At 38.1% G+C, this 19,349-nt stretch overlaps 2 protein-coding genes and 1 long non-coding RNA gene across 4 annotated transcripts; 2 read left to right on the plus strand and 1 right to left on the minus strand.

The window, feature by feature from the left end:
• Positions 1-811: 811 nt before the first annotated feature.
• On the minus strand, positions 812-13,984 carry LOC125247419. Its single transcript, XR_007180077.1, has 3 exons — positions 13,845-13,984; positions 13,280-13,490; positions 812-6,869 (listed from the first exon to the last, which is right to left on the minus strand). It is a non-coding gene; the product is annotated as an uncharacterized LOC125247419 (long non-coding RNA).
• snx20 (sorting nexin 20) lies at positions 6,849-11,302 on the plus strand. 2 transcript variants are annotated; one of them, XM_048158708.1, is made up of 4 exons: positions 6,849-6,986; positions 7,946-8,066; positions 8,186-8,340; positions 10,203-11,300. In XM_048158708.1, the coding sequence occupies exons 2-4, from the start codon at positions 7,970-7,972 to the stop codon at positions 10,869-10,871; spliced, it is 921 nt and encodes a 306-aa protein (XP_048014665.1). In that variant the 5' UTR covers positions 6,849-6,986; positions 7,946-7,969; the 3' UTR covers positions 10,872-11,300. The 2 variants fall into 2 exon arrangements, with proteins under 2 accessions (XP_048014665.1, XP_048014664.1); XM_048158707.1 differs by lacking the exon at positions 6,849-6,986 and adding an exon at positions 7,427-7,462 and having other exon boundaries at positions 10,203-11,302.
• Positions 13,985-14,140: 156 nt separating the features above from the next.
• Positions 14,141-19,240, plus strand: mphosph6 (M-phase phosphoprotein 6). Its single transcript, XM_048158709.1, has 5 exons — positions 14,141-14,357; positions 14,625-14,737; positions 18,305-18,395; positions 18,671-18,780; positions 18,878-19,240. Exons 1-5 carry the CDS (start codon positions 14,307-14,309, stop codon positions 19,017-19,019), a joined length of 507 nt encoding a protein of 168 aa, XP_048014666.1. The 5' UTR covers positions 14,141-14,306; the 3' UTR covers positions 19,020-19,240.
• The last annotated feature ends 109 nt before the right edge of the window (positions 19,241-19,349 follow it).

Raw genomic sequence — 19,349 nt, forward strand, 5'->3', positions numbered from 1 at the left:
AAGCGTGATTTGTCACTCCAGAGAACACGTCTCCACTGCTCTCCAGTGGCAGCGTGCTTTACACCACTGCATCCGACGCTTTGCATTGCACTTGGTGATGTAAGGCTTGGATGCAGCTGCTGGGCCATGGAAACCCATTCCATGAAACTCTCTACGCACTGTTCTTGAGCTAATCTGAAGGCCACACAAAGTTTGGAGGTCTGTAGCTATTGACTCTGCAGAAAGTTGGCGACTTCTGCACACTGTGCGCCTCAGCATGCGCTGACCCCGCTCTGTAATTTTACGTGGCCTACTACTTCATGGCTGAGTTGCTGTTGTTCCCAATTGCTTCAACTTTGTTGTAATACCACTAACAGTTGACTGTGGAATATTTAGTAGTGAGGAAATTTCACAAATGGACTTATTACACAGGTGGCAACCTATCACAGTACCATGATTGAATTCACTGAGCTCCTGAGAGTGACCCATTCTTTCACAAATGTTTGTAGAAGCAGTCTGCATGCCTAGGTGCTTGATTTTATACACCTGTGGCCATGGAAGTGATTGGAACACCTGAATTCAATGATTTGGAGGGGTGTTCCTATACTATTGGCGATATAGTGTACAACACAGATTAAGCTCTGATCCTGTTACGCCCCGTCTAGGGGTAAAGGATGCAACATGAAATGAGAGTGTGGAAACAGGGGAAAAAAAACATTACAGCAATCAAACAAATAAACAGGGAACTTTTCTTTGAGAGTTGAAATGGACAAAATAAACAAAACATTCTTATTTAAAAAAAAAAAAAAAAAAACTATATCTATGATAACCCAGCTGCTGGTTGTCCTCTGAGAAAAGGAAGGCCTTGAACATGTGTGGTTGGCTCTGACATCCAACGCTGCAGTCTATTTTATCCCAGACTCTGAAGAATACGAAAACCCAAACAACTAATGGTGCTGTGGAAGGAAACATGACGGCACGGTGCACTAGAGCAGGACGGTGCTCACAGTGAACTACTGTACTGAACAGACTATACAGTGTACACTAATTAGTTCCTGTCTTTTGAGGTAAAGTGCAGGAAAGAATGTGAATGGGTTGTGAATGCTGGGCAAATTGCCCACTTTTGATTTTTGTATTGTCATCTGTCTGAATATAAATTTGCTACAGCTCCACTGAATAATTAAAAGTAGCAAACCAGGCTCATTGGAAAAACATTCCTGTGGTGTCATGAAATATTGATTTGAGAAGAAAATCTTACCTGTTTATTATCTTGTAATACATTACAAGATAACAATTACAATACAGTGTACAAACAATTGTTCTAACAACAAGACAGACACTTCAACAATATTACAGTAGGCCTACTATTAATACTGAATAATCCTCCAGTTTATTTTACAGTAAATACTGTTCATAACCAAGGTGCAAGACGGCAGCAGCTGCGTTTGAATGAAATGCAAATGTTTGAATGCACCTTAACTTAATTTGGAATGTTACGAATGATCAACCAGAATCAAGCTTTTCAGAGAGCCATGTAATAAATGTTATTGTCACAACTGGTGGCCATAGAAAGTGCACAACGCAGGAATTACAACAAAAAACGTTCTTTAATAAATCCAACAGGAACACTCAGGAGATAACAGGAATAGGAATACAGCACAACCACGTAAAAACAATGACACGCAACAATACAAAGTTTAAATACACAGACAGAATAATCAACAGAACAAAGAACAGGTGAGGATCTAATGAGTAACTGTAGAAACTAATAATTACCAGGAACACATGTAAAATGGGAACAGGGTTGGCAGATAAACCCAGGGGGATGACAGACTGAGACAGAGCCGATGAAGGTGGAGGGACAAAGCACAGCTGAAGACCATGGTGCAGGCAGAGCGACGACTGACCAAGGCGAAGCTGGAGGGACAAGAGAGTCTGGTGAAGCCCTAAGGATGATGGGGCTCAGGTTAAGCCGAGGGAGGGAGGAGCCAAGGTGGGGCCGACGAGCCGAGGTGGAGTGATGGGTTCGGCGGCTGGAGGTGGAGCCATGGGATCCCCTTGCCAAGGCAAAGCTGGATATCAAAAGACATGAGGCAGATCCACACAGCACAGGGGGAGCTGAGGGACCTGATGGGAAACAACGGAGGTGGGGCTGAAGGACTAGCTGTTTTTGGTAGAGGAGGTGGGAGAGGGAGGCTGGGTGGGACCAGCAGAGACACAGGAGACTTGGAGCTGGGCAGGACCAGTGGAAACACAGGAGACTTGGAGCTGGGCAGGACAAGCAGAGACCCAAGAGACTTGGAACTGGTGGGACCAGCGGGGACAGGATACCATGGAGATTATCTTCTACCAAATCCTCATAACATTTCCCATGCAGAGGCCATATGCAGCTCATACTAAGCAGCGGGAGTGTGGGCGGGGCTCCACTCCATTGCTCTCTAACTCCAAGAGCAATCCCACTGGGACGGATGATGTTGCTGGCTCACGCACCTGGTGAGACTCTTCATTGGGCTTTGGCTCTGGGGCCATGGTATGCTCTGGCATAGGCATCATGGCAAGTTCGGGTTCCTAGTCCGCGGTAGGCTCTGGCATAGTGTGGGACCTTGCAGGGTGTGGGAGGTGGCTGGCTGGGCTCTGGGTCCAGAGTAGGGTGTGTGATGTCCTCCTCAGTGGATTATTCTTTGTTCACCAACACCCACTCCACAAATGCGGTAAAAATTCCCCCAAACGCAATCACTGTGCAGACGTGCCTTGGAACGCTTGCTAAGGATGGTGTAGTAGAAGACGGAAAACAAGCAATCCGGGTAGTGGGTGAGGCATGCAGATCTAGGAAGTCCTTAATGTGGTCCTCAAGGTTACGCTGCTCCTACTCTAGGCAGAGCAGGTGGACTGCTAGTAAGTCCATTTTCTTTACTTTTTGTTTTGAGGTTCTGTGTTCTGTCACAATTAGCAGCTGTAGAAAGTGCATGATGCAGTAATTATAACAAAAATCTTTAGTAAATCCAACAGGAACACTCAGGAGAACAGGAATAATAATACAGCACAATCATGTAATTGTTCCAACATGGAACAATAAACAGAGGACATTAAGGGTTTAAATAGACAGAGTAATCAACATAACAGGTGAGGAACTAATGAGTAACTATGGAAACTAATAATGACCAGGAACACAGGTAAAACAGGAACATGGAAAACAAAACCAAAACACAATGAAACTAAACAGACTTAAACATAACCCTGACAACCATGAGATCAAAATGGACAAATTTTGCAGTAATTATTATTAATGATTTATCCAAGCAAAATCATTATTAAAATCATGTCATCAAAATAACATCTCTTCTCTTCTATGGCCCTGTTTACATCTGGTATTAAGATTCATGCATTTTGGTCGATCAGATCACAAGTGGACAAGGGAGACACATTCCCGTTTAGACCTGGTGTTTTAATCCATCTCTTTTTTCCACTTTCAACCACTTCTGTCCTGACTTCTTCGAGGGAAGGGTCAATGGGCGGGTAAGGGCAGGTATACGTAAGGGTTTTTTTCAGACTGTTTGATCTAATGGACAAAATAAGCTTGCACAATTATGAACATATGAACATACAGAGATGGTGGGAAAACATATGAAGAGCAGCAGCTTTCGTTTCTGCTCTGACAGCCGCAAGACCAGCCGAACGCAGTGAGTGTGTGTTAGAAATCAGGAATGGTGAGAGAACATTGTGCTTGGTACATTTTTCACCTTCAAATCAAACTTGTGTCTTCAGCCAACAAAGTTTAAATCCCATCTGGCTAGCGCGCTTTCCATAATGTTTACTCATTAAGTCAGTAGGTGGAGAGTAGGCAGTCTTTTGTGGCTGTTTGATCACATGATCGTCTACACTATGAAAGCAATCCAGTCGGATGAGTTTTCAACTACCTCTGGAAGTGGTTGAAAGTGGAAAAACTCAAAATGTTTTAGACCCCGTTTACACCATATGTTTTTAGCACTGTCCACTTGTGATCCGATCGACCAAAACGCATCTTAATACCAGATGTAAACAGGGCCTGTGATGACGTGTTAACTGGCATGAGGGCGGGGCAACCTGTCATTCATATGGGATCCACCAATAGCAAACCACAACCACCCAATCAATTTCCCATGGACAAAAATCAAGCCCCGCCCTACATTTTTTTCTCATTTGAGTAGCCATTTCCTTTGGATATATGTCACAACTGAAAGTGTCTGCTGGTAATATATATATGTTAATTTATTTCACTTTACATTTGCAATCTTCTCTTAAGGCTATTCATCTCTTTATAGTGTTTTGATGGGAAGATAAAGCTATACATCATCCTCCTGTCATTTTTTGAAGCCAAATATTAATCAGTTTTCCTGGCATGAACTGTGTGACTCAAAATGGTCCAGCTATGATATTTTCTGTGACCTGCGCCAGTTGGACCGATATACACATACAGCTATTTATTTTCAGGGACATATATGTCCATGCCAGAAGCAGACAGCACATGTTAATTCAACAAAGCATCAAAATTCATTAATGCTGTGAAGAAAAATCTTATCACCATGACACATTGGCATATAGTCATGTATATCAGCTCAGGAGATCATAAATTAGCAGCAGTCTCACAGTCATTTAACCTTGAAGAGACTTTTAAGTGCTTCTGTATGCCTTGCACTCAGACTGCATATGTAATTTAATTTATAGTGGCTAAGTTTAAGCCAAAAATAAGTTTATTATAAATAAATAAATACAGTAAAATGAAACTATTGTTTAAGTGTCTCAATACTTGAATGAAAACTGTACATTTCAAATGACACATCTTATTAACATCCCATCTCCAGTGATCTTCTGAGAACCACAATGAGGCAGTCTAACGTCTCCCAGCTGGACCGAGCTGATCCCAGACCACCCCGGACGAACAAAACACGACTTATGCTGTGAACAATAGAATATGTATGTATCAAAACTAATAAATAGATACCAAGGCTCAGCCTGGCACGTCAGACACAATGGGGTGTATTAAAATAACTGGCTTGATGTCATTGTTCTCTGAGCAGTGTGGGGTTTATGTGTTTATGCCTGTATGAATGAGATGAGCTGGAGATCACAGAGCTGTCCTTGTCCCATACAGTGATGAGCCTTTCAGACGCTCATTCAGCCTCACAGAATCTGCCCTGTATCGCCCACCCTCATCGAGATACAACCCTAATCTGATGGCAAAGAAACTTTCAAAAACATCCATCAAGAAAACCGAAAATACAGTAGAGTGACTCCCAAAAGCTGTTTGGAAACTAAAGTCATGCTTAACAAATAATGCTGCTGGAGTCTCAGAAACTAATTTCACTTTTTGGAGATATTTTTGGTAGCTTCACTCCTACAAAGATGTGTGTGCACACATAAGGCCAGTTCACACTAAGCAACATATCTATAACGATACATTTTTAAAAATCGTTTTTAACTCTAAAGATGTTCATGCCAAGAACGGTAACTATAATGATGCTATATTCATAATGTCCACACCAATATACAACCAATATATGTTGACTGTAACATATATTGGTAACATATATTGTACTGTTATCCGATGACTCAGTGAGGCCTCCATAGCCAGCAATGACATTTCCTCTCTCAAGATCCATTAATGTACTAAAAACATATTTAAATCAGTTCATGTGAGTACAGTGGTTCAATATTAATATAATAAAGCGACGAGAATATTTTTGGTGCGCCAAAAAAAAAAAAAAAAAAAACGACTGATAAACCAAAATCTGTTTTTTGTATTGATAGAACTGGTGTATTTATGAATCAAACCCACTTCAAAAATAACATTTGATCCCAAAGTAATGCAAATTCAAATTTGATAGTTTGCTGCCACCTTTGCTGTTATTTTAGTATTTTTTTATACTATTATATTTTTGAATTAGCTTTTATTTTTTATTTTCAGTTTTATTTTTTGTTTATTTTGAGTATTAGTAATTTTGTCATTTTTTGTCTTTATATCTAGCTTTATTTTATTTTTATTTCCGCTTTAGTTTTAGAAATTTTAGTACTTATTTTATTTCAGCTATAAGCTAAAATTTCTATTTTGGTTAAACGTAAAGTTTTTCATCTAATATTTATATTTGGTTACACTTTATTTTAAGGTGTCATTGTTACAGTGTAATTATATATTAAAGTACTGAGTAACATTAATTAACAACATGTACTTACTATAGTGTTAGGGTAGGATTAGGGTTTGGTTGACGGTTATTTGCATGTAATTATGCATAATCACTATGGTAAGTAAATGTAACAAGGACATTAAAATAAAGTGTTACTTTATATTTTATTTTATTTTATTTACGCTTCATTTCAACAGACAAAAACAATTTGTAATAATTTTAGTTTCAGTTAACAGTAACAACACTGTTGCATGAATGGACAACCATATTAGTTCTCCAAGTATTTTAGTATGAAATGGCTTTTTTCCATAATGTTAACTGGCACTTGCTAATTTATATGCATTCTGTGAATAAAATAAGTATGTAGACCATCACTGTCCAGAACAGCCTGCCACTGTAATTTAACTGTACAGCACCATCTATTGGACAAATACATAATACCAAAAAAGATACTCTCAGCGGTTGCTTTGGTGGTCGTCCAACAGTGTGGGGAATGTTTTACATTAGGCTCCTTATTTAAACATTACCTGCAATTAGGGACCAGCATCTCTAGAATGATTACAGCAACATGAACTGAGTGTATGTCATTGTTTCACTACACTTCTGCATGGCTGAGTGTAGATTTATTACATGAAAACCAATGATAATGTGTTCAACATACAGTGTGAAGCAAAATGACACTCCCTCTTTCAGGTTTCACTTCCTCATGAACAAAGGTTCAGCTTCAACCTACATGAACAACAGAAACAGAAAACATGAAAATGTTCACTTCTAGAAATACAACAAAGCTAAAGATTTCACATCAGCACTTTTAGCGTTTGCTGATAATTGGAACTGTTTGCACAGGTGGGTCAATATTTGTTCTTTATATTTTCAGTGTGTTGTGCTGTAGATGATATACCACATGATATACTAGAGCGATGTGAGATTTTCATCCGTTACATCTTCTGTTACCTGCACAACATCAAAGTCTCACCATGTCTGTGAGCCATTTCCTTTAGAGGTTTATTTATAGTTGTATTTCCTGAGGAAGTGTGCCTTCTACCTTTCACTGCATGGGATATATCTGATGTTGTGTAATTTTGGGATAAACGTTTACATTTTTCTTTATTAATTTTTTTTTTCCATCAGAAAGAACTGTTCTAGAAGCTTCCATTCATGTGTAATTGAAGAGTATTGTTTTCCTTTACTCAGTGTTGTTTGCTAGTGCTAATAAAATCTGAAGTAACTAACTTTCTACAGGACATACTCAGTTCCACAATCAGCGTTGTTTTAATTTTTAGCCTTACAAAACAGCTTGGATGCTAAAATATGCCAGTGGGGTAAGTTGAGCCACCTCGTCATCTAGAGAGGTATGGATAAGTTTAGTTATGTAATCATTAAGGGTTCATCGTTTTGAAAGACAACTGACTGTGAATGAGAGGGTCATACAGTGAAATTAAAAGTATTTTTAATGCCAAAAATGTTTTGCATATCAAAGTAAATTGACCACATAACAGTTTAAGTGTGATTATGTAGATGGATGGATGGATGGATTATACAAATAAATAAAAGAAATGCAATTACCGTGGCTTAAATTAGTATCTTCAGAGCCATATTTCTTTGGAGAATCCACAGTTTAATGCCTTTTCAGTGCCTTTGAGTGCAATGACTCATGATAATGATAATAAATGAACATTTTTCATCATCCATAAACCTTGTTGAGATCAGAATGGATCTGCCTCATCTTTCTTATGTACCAAAATGCTATCTGTAATGATGACTCTATGCGAGTTGTGGTAATAACCTGTTAAATTCCTTCGCAGAAAGCTAAATTAGAGCACATTGTTATGGAGGAAGAACTAGAACCACACGACACCAAGACAGAAACAGTTTTGTCACCTCCTGAGCATTCCTCACCACAGCAGGAGACATTATACAATAATGGTCAGTTGTTTTGTAACTGTTAAATTATGAGAGCAGAATCTGATTCAGTAGTCTATGGTGGTGTGTGTTATGGCATGTGAACTGTATGGTCACCGTGTTGATTTCATGTATCCTCACAGCTGAAGAGGCTGATCTGGTTTTTAGCGCCTCCTGTCTGACCACAGCGGAACTGCAGCAGCACTGGAGAGCCGTTAAGCAGGAGTTCAGAAGCGTTAAACTGCTGTTCGACATCCCCAACACCCGAATCATCGATCAAACGATGTCCAAATATGTGGTACATCAAAGATTGTAGTTAAACATTCTATTTTTGTTATTCCAACAGATTAATAATTCCATTATTCCATAATCTTTCATCAAAATGTAGTAGCTTGCCTGGCTCATTTTGTTATGAAAATATTCACGTTTTGGAATAACATTAGACCAGCCTTCTGTCTGTGCCAATTTGACGTAGACTAGACTCTCTTTCATCTCTTTCGCTTTATTTCTCGTGCACTGACTCGTTCGCTAAGCTGAACATCCACTCAGAGTTCCCACTCTCACCGACGGCCTCAACGCCGATTCAACATGCTGAATCAGGAAAACTTGCCGCCGACATGAGCCCGACAAGAGGCAACGTGTTGAACATGTCGGTTTGGTGTGTCCTGGCCTTTAAACGACTTTCCTTTTTGTCTGACATCAGCAAGACCTTGCTTTTTATTTATGGCGATTGTTGCCTTTATTATGATAGGATACTATAGATTGGACAGGAAGCAAGGTGGGAGGGAAGGGGGGGCAGGATTGGGAAAGGTCCGCAAGCCGGGACTCGAACTTGGGTTGCCCGAAGCACATCAGCGCTATACGTATGTCGGTGCGCTGTCCACAAGACTATCGGCGCCGACGACCTCATATTTTTAACCGTTTCCATTTTCCACTTTATATTCAAAGAATGTACTGCATTTTGCATAAAATTTCATTTGTTTTGGAAAAAGGATGGTCACTGTGGAACCTTGTTTCCACCATCGAAAAGGTAGCATTTCTCTAACGATTCTAACTTTTTCTCACAATTGCCAAGTTTCTGAAGAAAAAAGTCAGATTTGTGAGATATAAACTCAAAATTTAACCTTCACCAGCAGTTTGATTGATAGGTGATCTAACCAGTCATAACACAGAATCAGCCGTTTTGAACCGTCATTTGCATTTCACGAGCCGCTTGAACTGAGGCGCTACAGTGATCTGTCACAACACATTAAAGAGCCACAAAATGGTATTTATTGTTAAATTTGTCCTTAAAAAATTACAAAATTTGAGATTTGTTTCATATCAAAAGTAACCTGCTCTGTCTTGTCTGTCGACACATTGTCAGTGTCCTCTTTGCTCAGCGATGTATTTTTCACTGCGTGAGAACATGGTGAGAGCGGCATGGCTTGTCGACATACCAACAGTAACTAAAGGGGGTGGGTCTTTGCGAACAGTCAATTGCGAGAAAAAAAAAAGTCAGTATTGGGAGATAAAGAGTCGCAATTACTTTTGAAATTTTTATTCCATGGCGGAAACAAGCTTCCATAGTTCACTCACCACCCAACAAACACAGAACATTCAGCTAATGTTACTGTATGGTTCTTATTTGATTACTATTTTTGGGAACCAGAATAATAACCTTCCTTTTTTTGTTTTTTTCAAACCTAAAGGGAACCTAAAGGGCAGTGTTGTAGTCGAGACCAGCTCATTTGATTCTTGAATACAGGCCAAGATTAGAAGAGGGTCTGAATGATTCAGACACTGAAAATATGTTGTCTTTTGGGCTGAATGAAGCCTGGTTTCACTTCAGTGTCACACAAATAGCCGCAGCTCTGGTCTAGAGATGTGATAGCACAGAGCAGATACATACGAGAAAGTCGGGGAAAAAAAAAAAAAAAAAAAATGTATCCACAGTGTTACAGTAGTTGAGACCAGACTCTGTCTCAAGTCAAGGCCGGGTCCATGACATGACCAAGACTATGAAATTATGGTCCTGGACTAAGACTCAAGTCTGGTCTCAGGTACTACAACACTGCCTTAGGATCAAAAACTGTTAGCTGTACATGTCTTTACCAGACAGCAATGCTTCCTGTCTCCTCCATATTAGGTCTAAGTTTACAGCTTATTTCTGTCCTTCAGGTATACCAGATTGTGGTGATCCGCTCAGGCAGTTACGACTGTGAGCGTGTAGCTATTGAGAGACGCTACTCAGACTTCCTTCACCTTCATCAGGAGCTCCTGGTGGACTTCAATGAGGAAATAGAAGACATTGTGATGCCTAGGAAGAAAATGAGGGGCAACTTCTCAGAGGAGAACATCGCTGAGCGGCGCGTAGCCCTCAGAGACTATCTTACTCAGCTGTACTCCCTCCGGTGTGTCCGAAAATCACAAGCGTTCCAAGCGTTCTTCACTCATCAGGAACTAAAAGCTGCATATAACCTCCTGCGTGGGGGGCGCTTTTCTCGCGCTCTTGAAGGCCTCCAGAAGGCGTTAGTACTTCAGGAGAAACTGTCTTCTCACGACCCTACTTTGGTGATACCAACATTGTGTGCCATATTGGTGTGCCAAAGGGATCTAGAAGACTTTGACGCAGCCTTTCAAACTGGCAGAAGAGCTCTGCCCACAGTGAGACGCTACGAGCTCCGAAGGTATCAAGGGCCCCTACTGGAGGCTCTTGTTGATTTGGGCTACAGTCTTGAGTTGCCTGTGGCTCAGTTACAGGATGAGCTGACCAGAGTGCAAGACTCTCCACATGCACAGGTGTCACAGATGTCACTTAAAGAACTGGTGGTGCAGGAGTTTGTATAATCAGTAACAACTGATATTAGTTGTGTTTAAAAACATGGTTTGAACAAATCTCCTAATCCAGAGTTGTTCTAAGTGATCAGACTAACAATTGTCACCTGGCATACAATACAAGAGTGAAAATTCCCTTAGACTTACATTGTAGGATGGACTTTAGCCATATATAGAGACCAGAATTTCATAGAGGCTTGAGTGGGCTGTTTTAACTTGGACCAGAAAGCAACCACCTTTAAACCACACAGAACACCCTAGCAACAACATAGCAACATGCCCCAAACAAATGGCAGCACCAGAACATCACAGACATGAGGATAAACTGCTTTGACTTAGGGGACTGTGCCGACTTGTTCAAATGTATTTATGTTTCATGAGCCCATATGGTCCCACTTTATATTAAGTGTCATTAACTACTATATACTAAAATTTAAATTAATCATTTGATACAATGCACTTATTGTGTACATACATGTTTTTACATTGTACTTGTATTTAATAAATACCTGCATATAATTACATATGTAATTAATTTCTGTAATTACATCTACAATTGACCCTTTCCTTACACCTTAATTTCTATCCAGTGTTGTTATTGTTAACTAAAATTATTAAAGCTGAAATAAATCTGAATTAAATTAAAATATAAATATTAGAGGAGAATCTTTCTGAAAATTCTACATTTTGCCAATGCAACTAACTGAAATAAAATGAGTTTCATCTGAGGTAATAAAATTACTGAGAAACTAACTAAAAAACTAAAACGAAAAAAAAAATAAAAAAATAAAAACTAACAAAAATGACAGCTAAAATTAAAATGGAAGCTGAAAATATAAAATATTAAGTATTAAGTATTAATAAATTAAGTATTAAGTATATAAATAACACTAAAAATGTTCAAGCAGTTTTTCGCAGCTGTCATATGGAAACTTTGAGCCACAATGAGATAATACTACAAAAAAAAAAAAACTATTAATTTTTTATAAATTAATTTGTTTTTGTATTTGATATATTTATATACTTGCAAAAGCTCACACCAAGTGAATCACTAGGCATGATTCTCACTTTGGGAAAGAGAAGTCCTGGTGTACAAATCCCGGACGAGCCCCAAATAATGATTTGTACGTCAGTATAAAAGATGATTATAAACTGGACTGATTCCAGTACAGAGCACCTACAAAGCTGCTTTGAATGTACGGACTGGGGCGGTTTTTTAAACGGTAGCCCTGATTTAAATGATCAAGTTTTAGTGGTTTTGAACCTAACTTTTGTGTCGATTCTATTATTCTGGCTGACGGTATTTCCTAGCAATAAGCCATGGGTTACTTCAGGGTGATATGAGGGCTGTTTGGCATGGAATCAAAAATATGCCAGACATAACTATAACAAAGAAAGGTCCAGTTGAAAAAAGAAATGCAGATTTTTTTGGTTAATGATCTAAACTTGTTCTTTACATGTTTTGAGAAGGATGAATTAATTGTCAAACTTGAAAAATTTAAACCGATATTAAGTGCTCTGCCCCATTGAAACTGTGTCCTCAGAATATATTGAAACAGCTAAAAAAACATAGGGTATGTTAGCAAGGCTCCAGGACCTGATGGTATTTGGGGAAGAACACTTAATCACTGTGCGGAGCAGCTCAGTGGGGTGTTTTATAAACTGTTTCAAGCATCATTGGATCAGGCTGTAGTCCCTAAGTTATGGAAAACTTCAATTGTAGCATACCAAAGAGAGAGAAATCCATAAATTCATTTAATGATTTTAGGCCCATTGCTCTAACCTCACTAATGATGCAAACTTTGGAAAGGGAAGTCAAGTCTCAGATTATATCAGTAACGGATAAGAAATTAGATTCATTACAGTTCGCATATATCACACTAAAAGAGGTGTGGATGATGCAAAACTATTTCTATTGGATGCTCTCCATCAGCACCTAGAAAGTGGGAATTATTTTACCAGATTGTTGTTCGTTGATTTTTCATCAGCATTCAACACAATGAATCCTATTATCTTGGCTAATAAACTTGTAAATTAATTTAATATTTGTCATGAGCTGTTGTTATGAATCCTGGACTTTATAACCTGTAGAAAGGTTAGAATGAATGGAGTTTTATCAGAAACATTTTGTACATCGATCAGATCTCCACAGGGCTGTGTATTGTCATCAGTTCTATTTATCCTGTATATAAGTAGTTAATAATAATAAAAATAAATCCTCTGTTTTAAAATCCACGAGCCGCCACTGCCACTTACCTTAACTGTTTGAGCTTTGGGAAGTAATACAAACTTTAAACAACAATACAGGTGTGCAAACAATATTTTTCATTGTGTGACAGCATCTGAATTTCAATTTAATCACTTACATGAATTCATACTGTCCCTGAACAACAAATGTTATGCATGTGTGTCCGTCTTACTCATGTCAGCATGAAACTCCAGAAAGCAGATTCTTTTTGATATGATGCACAAGTGCATGTCACCGATCCCTTTACAGCCGGGATATTTGCACCTCCCTTTCTTCTCCTTGACAGGCCAGTGGTCAGTTCTGTCCAAGCGCATTTCATTGGACCCGCTGGGGCCATTTTCCTTCTCCTCCAGGGCTTCGGTCACACTGTGATGGAGGTTTTCCTATAAAAAACAGAATATTGAGGCTTGGATACACCATATAATTACCACATGTATGTACCAAGGTACTCAAAGTGCACCATGGTATTACTGTATGTCAAAAACATGGTGGCATTATTGATAGTGATATAAACAAATAAAATAGCGGTGTGGTAATGAGGGAAAAAAACGAACATATCAGTATCAATATTTGAATATATTATGACAGCATTACAATTATATTAATAAAAACTGAAATAATATAACTGAAACCTCCATCTATGGAAAATACATTGCAATTCTGTTCTTGTACAGAGTTGTACATATGACAACATTTAACTACAACTGTGTTACACAAAGGGGATTTGTTTAACTTACCAAAAAATCCTCACTGTGATGAAATGTACAAGAAAGTGCTTAGCCGTGCATTTTGAGAAGGAAAATCAGGTGTTGCCAACTTGCAGTTTAGTATCACTGGAAATAGAGCTCCTCAGGCATGAATAATCGATACATTAATTGCAATTATGTATTGTAAATAGCTTTAAACTAAATCATATTATTAAATGATTAAAATATTATTAAATTAAAAAAATTATTATACTATTATATTCGTAATATAAATGATACAACTGCAATTATTGTCAATCGATCTGTGTTGTGCGACTAATCGAGCCTTGCACATTTTGCTACAGCGCTTGCGCAGACTTCATGGCATGCGGTCTAGTATTTATTTCAGCGTCTTGTGCTACATACAGTCATGCTGCCGATGTGACACATAATTGAAAGAAAAGCACTTTATATTCGTTCACATTAAAACGTGTAGTTTAGCTCTTGTGTGAAATGGCGAACGATGGTGCCGCGAAACTGTCTAAAAATCTCCTGCGAATGAAGGTAAGAAGCCCTGACCCTCACAGACACCAGAATCGGCTCTAATATCATTATGGGATTCAGAAAATGGAGTTATTCGGTGACGAGCTTTTGTTTGAAACTGTAACAAAACATGCTCATGTTGGGGTTTTGTCTCAAGTCTCGTGCTGCAGTGAACTGAGAGTCTGATAACAGCTGTCTCTCTCTCTCTCTCTCTCTCTCTCTCTCTCTCTCTGTGTGTGTGTGTGTGTGTGTGTGTGTGTGTGTGTGTGTGTGTGTGTGTGTGTGTAGTTCATGCAGAGAGGGTTAGATGCAGACGCGAGGAAACAGCTGGACGAGGAGGAGAAGAGAATCATCAGTGATGATCACTGGTTCCTGGACCTGCCTGAGCTCAAGACCAAAGAGTGAGAGAGACCTGACTGACATTTCACTCATATTCTGACCTCAGTATGAAGTATTTCGACTCTTAAGTCACATTTAATGTCTATAAACGTCATTGGGTGACAAAACAAATGTCTATGGAAGCCCATTTCCACCACATAAGAAAAAAACATGCTTTGGTAAGTTATAATTATGAGAGTAAAAGTAAAAATGATGAGATACTAAGTCTCAGTTATGAGTTAAAGGGTTAGTTCACCCAAAAATGAAAATTCTGTCATGTATTACTCACCCTCATGTTGTTCCACATGTCGTTCATCTTCAGAACACAAATTAAGATATTTTAGTTGAAATCCGATGGCTCCGTGAGGCCTGCATAGGGAGCAATGACATTTCCTCTCTCAAGATCCATTAATGTACTAAAAACATATTTAAATCGGTTCATGTGAGTACAGTGATTCAATATTAATATTATAAAGCGACGAGAATATTTTTGGTGCGCCAAAAAATACAAAATAACAACTTACTTAGTGATGGCCGATTTCAAAACACTGCTTCAGATAGCATCGGAGCACAAATGAATCAGTGTGTTGAATCATGATTCAGATCGCGTGTCATACTGCCAAACTGCTGAAATCACGTGACTTTGGCGCTCTGAACAGCAGATTCGATACACTGATTCATAATGCTCCGAAGCTTCATGAAGCAGTGTTTTGAAATCGGCCATCACTAAATAAGTCGTTTTTTTTTTTTTTTGGCGCACCAAAAATATTCTCGGCGCTTTATAATATTAATATTGAATCACTGTACTCGCACAAACTGATTTAAATATGTTTTTAGTACATTAATGGATCTTGAGAGAGGAAATGTCATTGCTCCCTATGCAGGCCTCACGGAGCCATCGGATTTCAACTAAAATATCTTAATTTGTGTTCCGGAGATGAACAAAGGTCTTACAGGTGTGGAACGGCATGAGAGTGAGTAATTAATCACAGAATTTTAATTTTTGGGTGAACTAACCCTTTAAAGGTGCCCTAGAACTTTTTTAAAAAAGATGTAATATAAGTCTAAGGTGTCCCCTGAATGTGTCTGTGAAGTTTCAGCTCAAAATACCCCATAGATTTTTTTTAATTAATTTTTTTAACTGCCTATTTTGGGGCATAATTACAAACGAGCCGATTTCAGGTTGCGGCCCCTTTAAATCGCGCGCTCTCCGCCCCCTCCCAAGCTCTCGACTCTATCACAGCATAAACAAAGTTTACACAGCTAATATAACCCTCAAAATGGATCTTTACAAAGTGTTCGTCATGCATACTGAATGCATGCGTCGGATTGTGTGAGTATTGTATTTATTTGGATGTTTACATTTGATATTGAATGAGTTTGATAGTGTTCCGTGGCTAACGGCTAATGCTACACTGTTGGAGAGATTTATAAAGAAGGAAGTTGTGTTTATGCATTATACAGACTGCAAGTGTTTAATAATGAAAATAACGACGGCTCTTGTCTCCGTGAATACAGTAAGAAACGATGGTAACTTTAACCACATTTAACAGTACATTAGCAACATGCTAACGAAACATTTAGAAAGACAGTTTACAAATATCACTAAAAATATCATGTTATCATGGATCATGTCAGTTATTATTGCCCCATCTGCCATTTTTCGCTGTTTTCCTTGCTTGCTTACCTAGTCTGATTATTCAGCAGTGCACATCCAGACATCCTGCCCTTGTGTAATACTAACTGCCCTTGTGTTATGCCTCAATCATGAGCTGGCATATGCAAATATTGGGGGCGTACACCCCGACTGTTACGTAACAGTCGGTGTTATGTTGAGATTCGCCTGTTCTTCGGAGGTCTTTTAAACAAATGAGATTTATATAAGAAGGAGGAAACAATGGAGTTTGAAACTCACCGTATGTCTTTTCCATGTACTGAACTCTTGTTATTTAACTATGCCAATATAAATTAAATTTTTAATTCTAGGGCACCTTTAAAAACCTGAAATTGTGACAAAAGGTTATAATTATGTTAAAAGTCAAAATTATGACAAAGTACAAATTATGTGATTAAAAAGCCATGATTATGACATAAGATGAATTGTGCCATTTATGGCTTATTTTTTTGTCATAATTTTGACTTTCTCATAATTGTAAATTAGTATCTCATAATGACTTATGTTAGAGTTATTACTTTTTAATGTCATAATTCTGATTTGCCAAAGCATGTTTTTTTTTCCCATGTGGTGGAAATAGGCTTCCATAAACCTCAAGCCAAAATGAAGTTTGCAAAGTTGTTTTTTTAGTTTTGAGATGTGTGTAGAGTGACCACCCGTCCCGCGTTTTGCTGAATTGGGAGCGCATATCGCAGAGCACATTAATGTAAAGCGAGAGCGCATAAAATGCGCGAGCAGGAAGCTGGTGTCTCTGGAGTCTCAAGATGCTCTCCATGCAGGCTGGCAGTTGTGCGCAAAGATGCATTTTAGCCACCATTAACCAAACCTCACAAAGAGATACATTTACAGTGGGTGTAGAAATACGTTTTCAAACACTTTTATTGCTGTGGTGTTTTTTTGCAACATGGGATAATGCATAGTGCATTGTATTTCAGAAGGCACTACCCTCCTTTTTATACCATAGCTGAAAATGGCCAGTTATGAACTCCACATATCTTGCAAAAGTAATTTGAATACCCTCAGAGACCCTAAAGGGACCTTCCATCTCACTTCCCAATATTCCAGCCCAAATCATCACCCTCTAACTCCTTGCTGACTTGTCTTGTTGGAACGTGGTGGCCATTCACCAACCATCCAAAAATCCATCCATTTAGACCATCCATTGTAGTACGGCATTAGTCAGTGAATAAAACTATTTAAAAATGAGTCTTCATGTATTTCTAAACCCACTGTAAATGTTTCTCTTTGTGAGGTTTGGTTAGTGGTGTCTAAAATGCATCTTTATGCACAACTGCCAGCCTGCATGGAGAGCTTCTTGAGACTCCAGAGACACCAGAAGCTTCAAATACCTGTTTGCTGCTCAACACTGGCTTTTTTTTATAGCTGCCCTTTTTAATACAATTAATTTTTGACAGGAACTTTCATTAATAAGCATTTATCTGACCGAGTTCTGCTGTGCTCTAAATCACTCTCAAATCTTATGATAATTAAATCTCCATTCAGTTTTCACACAATATTAGTTGTTTTCATGCCTTTTGCACAACATTGCACCATTTCATGCTTTTCATCTTCAGAAAGATCTTTCTTCCTCCCCATATTGCATGAGAACTGTGACTTGCTTAATAATGTGGAACAACCTCTAAGTAGGGTTTCCATAGACCTGGCAAATTATTTTGTCTGAGATTGATACCAGTTATCTAAAAAGACATGGATAAATAAAAATTTTCTTAGAAAAACTAAAATCTGAATGTTTATTCTACTGAAATCTTACGTCATTATGTCACTTGCATAATAATTTGAAATGCAGTGCATTTGATGTGTTAATGCCTTTTTTATTTATTAAACTCTGCTTCTGAAGTTAAATGAAAAATATAATATCTGTATCTAAATTAAGAATAACTTTTATTTTGACAAGAAACCACATCATTGAGGAGAGAAGTTACGTTCCCTGTGAGGATTTGGTTTATGGCAGAATGTCATTCAGAGGCTTCAATCCTGACGTTGAGGTAAACTTTTGAGAGTGTGAGACCACAAGTTTTCTTCCATTTTGAATTTTTCCTAAATTGATGATAAACAACTTATTTGATAATCATATTTTTCATTGTATCATGTTGTGCAGTTTTTAATATACTTGCTCAATGTAATTTTGTTAATGTTTAACCAATAAATGTCTCAAATTTGGTTATTTGATTAGTGACCTGGAATCTGAAAAATGTATTCATTGTATGTATCTAAATAACATTGAATGTTGTTTGTTTACCACAAAACTGATTTCTTGTAGAAATTAATGTTACTAATGAACACACACAAAGAGGAGGAGGAGGATGAAGATGAGGACAACACTGTGAGCAGAATGGAAACTGATATTACAGATGAAGAGATGGCTAGAAGGTGAGAGGAAAATGTGATGTCATACTACAGGAGATGTCTGTAATATTCAGGCCAGATTTTGTGAGTGAAAGACATTTATTTTATTTTTTTCTCTCAGATATGAAAGCTTGGTTGGGAGCATGAGAAAAAAGTTTGCCACGAAACGAGATCGCGCCGCCATTGCTAAGAAAGAAGAGGACATTAACTGCAATGTTGTTGAAAATCAACCCAAAAGGGCTTTCATGAAGCCTCAGGACTGAGAAATTTTGTAAAAGAAATGTTTTAATTCAATGGACGTTTTTTTTTTTTTTTAAGATTTTTTTTTTTTTTAAATCTGTCAAGTGACAACAAATGCATTGTTAAAAGATCATATTTTTTATGGAAAAGGTACTAGTGTATGGATTTGTAGAACATCCTAAGACATGATATATAATATTTTTTCACAATTAAATGTACCATCCTAAAAACTGTAAAAACCTGACCAGGATGTGATGACTAATTCTTTAAAAATGATTGAGATCTCAGTGGTGCCTTTGTAGTAGAAAATAGCCCATGAAGGTGCAGTCATATTTGTGAAATTTTGGCAAACT

The sequence above is a fragment of the Megalobrama amblycephala genome, linkage group LG15, assembly GCF_018812025.1.
Source record: "Megalobrama amblycephala isolate DHTTF-2021 linkage group LG15, ASM1881202v1, whole genome shotgun sequence".
In the NCBI taxonomy this organism is placed as follows: domain Eukaryota; kingdom Metazoa; phylum Chordata; class Actinopteri; order Cypriniformes; family Xenocyprididae; genus Megalobrama; species Megalobrama amblycephala.

Excerpts from the sequence above, each read along its gene's own strand:
- snx20 (XM_048158707.1), top strand. The coding sequence starts at position 7,442 with ATGCTAAAATATGCCAGTGGG. Across the intron at positions 7,463-7,945 it reads TGCTAAAATATGCCAGTGGG|AAAGCTAAATTAGAGCACAT; the intron begins GTAAGTTGAGCC and ends ATTCCTTCGCAG. Across the intron at positions 8,067-8,185 it reads GGAGACATTATACAATAATG|CTGAAGAGGCTGATCTGGTT; the intron begins GTCAGTTGTTTT and ends GTATCCTCACAG.
- mphosph6 (XM_048158709.1), top strand. The coding sequence starts at position 14,307 with ATGGCGAACGATGGTGCCGCGAAACTGTCTAAAAATCTCCTGCGAATG. Across the intron at positions 14,738-18,304 it reads CCTGAGCTCAAGACCAAAGA|AAACCACATCATTGAGGAGA; the intron begins GTGAGAGAGACC and ends TATTTTGACAAG. Across the intron at positions 18,396-18,670 it reads GCTTCAATCCTGACGTTGAG|AAATTAATGTTACTAATGAA; the intron begins GTAAACTTTTGA and ends GATTTCTTGTAG.